General features: G+C 39.6%; 1 protein-coding gene across 4 annotated transcripts in view; it reads right to left on the reverse strand.

The window, feature by feature from the left end:
- The window catches only part of LOC106876149 (DNA ligase 1), a 27,109-nt gene extending 21,726 nt beyond the window's left edge, over nucleotides 1-5,383 (reverse strand). The window contains exons 1-2 of one of the 4 annotated variants that reach the window (XM_014924592.2): nucleotides 5,007-5,314; nucleotides 2,795-2,845 (exon numbers count right to left, since the gene is read on the reverse strand). In XM_014924592.2, coding sequence (XP_014780078.1) covers nucleotides 2,795-2,845; nucleotides 5,007-5,116 — 161 coding nt within the window. In that variant the 5' untranslated portion in view covers nucleotides 5,117-5,314. Of the gene's footprint in view, nucleotides 1-2,794; nucleotides 2,846-4,969 lie in introns of all 4 variants that reach the window. The other 3 variants (XM_052970135.1, XM_014924585.2, XM_052970137.1) reach the window with 3 other exon arrangements.
- Between the last annotated feature and the right edge of the window lie 73 nt (nucleotides 5,384-5,456).

Raw genomic sequence — 5,456 nt, forward strand, 5'->3', positions numbered from 1 at the left:
GTGTGTGTGTGTGTGTGTGTGTGTGTGTGTGTGTGTGTGTGTGTGTGTGTGTGTGTGTGTGTGTGTGTGTGCACGCACATGCACACACACATTTCGTTTTGTAAATCAGCTAGTTTTCTTGTGGCTGCTGTTTGTTTATTTTGTTTATAGTCGGGGGGGTAGGAGAGGGGCATGGGGCAAAGCTCATGGCATTTGCAGACACTCACAGATTAGTGAGGTCCATGGAGGTTGATGACAAAGTCTTCATAACTATGGATCGATGCTTATAAGGAAAACATATGCAAGCATGACAGAGACAAGAGGCAATTTTAGAGAAATAGACGGCAGGAGCCAATCCTAAACATAAAAGTTTAGGCAAAGTGCTCTGTGGTGGTGGTGCCCCAGCATGGCCATAGCTCACAGGCTGAAGCAAGTAGAAGTGTGAAAGAGTAGGACTTTTGGTGATGGACATAGTACAAGATGACAGAAGAAAGAGAAGTCTACATGCTGTACACACACACAAACATACACAAAAATATATATATACATAGAAATAACAGGTCGCGGTCTCAAAGTGACGGAAATATTTTGGCAAATTAGATTTAAATGTTGAAGTGAATCTAACGGCTTTTGTGTGTTTCTTAAATGGCATATAAACACCTTCCATGCTGCAATTGTTTTGATATATATATATCATCATCATCATCATCAACGTTTAACATCTGCTTTCCATGCTGGCCTTACAATAATAACTATGATCGCTGCTATTTCTAGCATGCTAAACAAGATAGTTCTTAATGAGCTTTCATTTATATATAATATGTGACTGAAAAAGAAAATTTAGCAGTAAAGGCACAACGGCAGAGAGAAAGACGGGCAACTGAATCAGATGAAACCAGGGCAAAGCGACTGAAGCAGATGCCTGAATATGCACGGAGGCATAGACATGATTCTGTTTCCACTGCACACGACCAACTGGTTAGGGCATCTTGAGAGGAGAATATTCTACTTCAAAATAATGGTGTCAGATCACAAATTGTTGATTCAACACTAAAGAGATCTTTTCTTTGCGATCATGTGGAAGTAGTGGAGTTGACAACCTATCTAAGACTTCTTACAGAAGGTCATTCTGATGAGAAAGAGTTTGCTAATTACCTTCTTGATGGAGGAAATGGTAACATTTCTATTGAACAAAGCCTAAGTGAATTCAAAATCAAACTACCCAGTGACCCTTGCCTTGAAAAGAGTACCCTTTTAGGTTTATATGATTTTGTATATGCTGACCTCAATAATAACTTCACAAACCCTGTGTGGCTTGCAAATAGAACCATCGTTACTCCAACAAATGAAGCAGCACAATTTGTGAATGACAGCTGCTACAGAGGCCTGGTTGGAGGGCCAGCCTTCAGAGATCTTTCTACAGGGCTTAGAAAAACTGAGAGACTGCTGCAATAAGTGTGTGAATCTGAGAGGGGAATATATTGAATAAAATCATAAGTATTTTCTTTTACCCAAAGCCATGAACTTTGCAGCATCTCCTCACATGTGTGTATGTATATATATATATTTGATGATTGCCACTTCTTTACAGAAGGATGCCATCTCTTCAAATAGTAAAGCTGACATGAGATGTCATGACTAACCCACCCCAGATGAATGCTGCCACAAGTACAAGTAACCCTAACCCTAAGTACAATACCTCCAGCTAAGCATCAATAGGTAAACAGAAAATCCACCAACAGGACATATAAAAAAAATGGGTATCTATACTTCAAGGGAGATAATTTTTCAGTCCCAAAGAAGATTTATTTGAATGAACAAATGAGTGAACGAACGAATGAATGAATGAATGAATGAATGAATGAATGAATATGCTCACTCTTATGGTTGAAGGTCGACTTCCAGAACCAATCATCACTCTTCATCATGTTGCAGTCTCGTGTTACTGGGGTCTTCCCCATCCAGTCCTTGATATCACTACTCTAGTTTTATCACTGTTGCCCAAAACCAGTTTTCTGTCTGCCCAGGACAGGATGCAAGAACACGTTTTGGGCCCTGACAACATGGCCAAAATATTGTCACTTACACCATATGTCCATCGTCACCAACTTTTGTTCTGCTCCCATCTTATATCTCCCATTTAACTCTGATAAAACTAGTTACAATAGGTTAACTTGCAAATACAGTACAAATAAAACTAGTTAGAATAAGTTAACTTGTAAATACAGTACAAATCTGGAGCATGGCTGTAACTATGTCACATAGGAAGCATAAGCAGTACAGATATAGTATAAATGATAACTTGTTGTTGTTTAGTCCCTGGTCAACCCTTCTAGCATAGACCAATGATGAAAGGTATTCCAATCCAACAGTGAATAAATCTGTTTGTTCAAATATATCTAAGACTACATTATTTAATGTCCTTAGGGATAAGTGCAGTCAATTGTATCAATCCCATCCATTATCTGACTTAAAATTTATTTTATAAGAACAAAGGATCTGAACTCAGAATGTAAAGAAGTGTAACATACATGCATGTATTTCATCACCATCATCATCATCGTTTAACGTCCGCTTTCCATGCTAGCATGGGTTGGACGATTTGACTGAGGACTGGTGAACCAGATGGCTACACCAGATGTATTTAAATAAGAATGTATGTATGGTTGGGAAGCAAGCTTCTTAATTACACAGGTAAGAATTGGCAACAGGAAGGGCATCTTGCCATAAAACACCACCTCAAGTAAGTCCCAGTCTAACCCATACTAGCATGGAAAAATGGATGTTGAATGAATAAATAGCGTTTAGGGTTTACCTCGTCAGATCGTCCAGAATCTTCTGTTGATCTTCAACTGGAATTTTAGGCCTGCCAAATAAAATATCATTTTAATATAAATATTTTGAAGAATGTAAAGAATGGTGATAAATGCCAACACATTAGTACGAGGGAGTAACTTTGTCTCTGGAAGAGATAACTTTGCTGGAATAAAAATTCCTAGTGAAAAAAATAGTCTAATTTATTTTATTTATTTTTTTATTGATTTAGATCTTTGGGCGCTGTGGGATTGCCGTCTGGGGGGATTTCAGTCAGTTATGTCAACCCCAGTAATTCGTCTGGTATTAAAAAAAGTGGTAAGTAGCTTGCTTACCAACCACATGGTCCCGGGTTCAGTCCCACAGCGTGGCATCTTGGGCAAGTGTCTTCTACTATAGCCTTGGGCCGACCAAAGCCTTGTGAGTGGATTTGGTAGACGGAAACTGAAAGAAGCCTGTCGTATATATGTATATATATATATGTATGTGTGTATGTGTTTGTCCCCCCAACATCGCTTGACAACCGATGCTGGTGTGTTTACGTCCCCGTAACTTAACGGTTCGGCAAAAGAGACCGATAGAATAAGTACTAGGCTTCCAAAGGATAAGTCCTGGGGTCGATTTGCTTGACTAAAGGCGGTGCTCCAGCATAGCCACAGTCAAAAGACTGAAACAAGTAAAAGAGTAAGAGAGTGCGACTTTTTTTTTGTTGTTTTTTGTTTTACAGTTAAAAGGGAGATAACTCTCACAGCATTACTATTTCATGGCGTAAAAATGGCTAAGTTATTCGCTTCCCCAACTACGTTGTTTCAAGTTCAGTCCCACTGCGTAGCAAATTAGTCAACTATTTTCTACTATAACCTCAGGCCGATCTAAGCCTTGTGAGCGGATCTGGTTGAAGGAGGCTGAAAGAAGTCACATCTTTGCTCTATCAGTGCTGAGTTTGTTGTTAAATATATAAAACACAACAGAATGGCCACAACACTATGCATCCACTTAACACTGCTTGTGTATATCGGATTCCCTTTTGATATCTTTTATCTTTTACTTGTTTCAGTCATTTAACTGAGGCCATGCTTCGGCACCGCCTTAAAAGGCTTTAGCCGAACATATCGACCCCTTTTTTTAAAGCCTAATAGTTATTCTATCAGTCACTTTTGCCAAACCGTTAAGTTACGGAGACGTAAACACACCAACACCGGTTGTCAAGCGGTGGTTGGGGACAAACACACACACACATAGATACATATATCAGCTCCGTTGAACCTTGTGGTGTGCGACCAATTGAGATGCTTGGTATTGAATTGTTTTTCTTCTTTCTTCCTCTTCTTTTGTCTTTTCTTTTTCTTTCTTCGCTTATGTTTGTGCTTTGTTCGATTTTGGATTTGTATTTTATTGTGGTCTTGTATTATATATGTATCATATACATGTATTGTGGAGGCGCAATGGCTCAGTGGTTAGGGCAACGGACTCGCGGTCATAGGATCGCGGTTTCGATTCCCAGACCGAGCGTTGTGTGTGTTTATTGAGCGAAAACACCTAAAGCTGCACGAGGCTCCGGCAGGTGATGGTGGAGAACCCTGCTGTACACAACTTTCTCTCACTCTCTCTTCCTCTTGTGCCTGTAATTCAAAGGGTCAGCCTTGTAACACTGTGTCACGCTGAATATCCACGAGAACTACGTTAAGGGTACACGTTTCTGTGGAGTGCTCAGCCACTTGCACGTTCATTTCACGAGCAGGCTGTTCCGTTGATCGGATCAACTGTGTACCCTCGACGTCGTAAGCGATGGAGTGCCAACAACATACATGTGTTATATATGTAATAAAATAAATGTTACCATGACATTGCCCCCGTACAAACGAAATTTCGTTTAATAAAGAAAATAAAAATTAGTTTATTAAAAAATAATTGTAATGCATTCTATCCAACTATCGGCCAAGATGCTTTTCATTCATAGACTGACTCGATCGGGGCTGTTGAGGGACCGAACAATAGCAAAATCTTTACAACTCTTACAGGTACAAGAATGTAGAGAGTGGAGAGTTGGGGGCAGACTGATATTTAATGGGTATCAAGTTTTTCTAGGGATAAAGCCGAATGAACAGATAACACACAGAAACATGTGGGTTTAAGACTGTAGTAAACAATATAGTAATGATTCATTAATACATACATAAATTAGTTGGACAGTGCAAGGAGTGTTGACCTACCATTGTGTCTTGAAAGGGGTTATCAAAACAGATTTCACAGCCTTCTTCTTTTGCCGTATTGCTGCCTGTTGTAAAGATTGCTTTTGCTCATGTTTTGTTAAGGTAGCCATTTTCTGTCTTTTAACAACTTCCTGTTTTCTGATATCAAACACGCAAGATCAAGGTAGAGTTGTTTCCCCTGCAAGTGGTTACTATTTGGTGAACAGTCATTTCTTATCCAACAGGCCTTGGGTTCACAGTCGATAGGCACAGCTACAGTTCAGCAAAGCCCCTGCTTTGCATTGTTTTTCTTTTCGTCTCATTTTTTTTTTAGTCACGGTAATGCTGAGACACTGCCTCGAAGGATTTTTAGTCAAGCGAATTGACCACAATACTTTTAATCCCTGGTATTATTCTATCAGACAGTTGTGTCGAACGACTGTTACGGAAATGTGAACAAACCAGCACCAG

The sequence above is a fragment of the Octopus bimaculoides genome, chromosome 8 (genome assembly GCF_001194135.2).
Source record: "Octopus bimaculoides isolate UCB-OBI-ISO-001 chromosome 8, ASM119413v2, whole genome shotgun sequence".
Classification (NCBI taxonomy): Eukaryota; Metazoa; Mollusca; class Cephalopoda; order Octopoda; family Octopodidae; genus Octopus; species Octopus bimaculoides.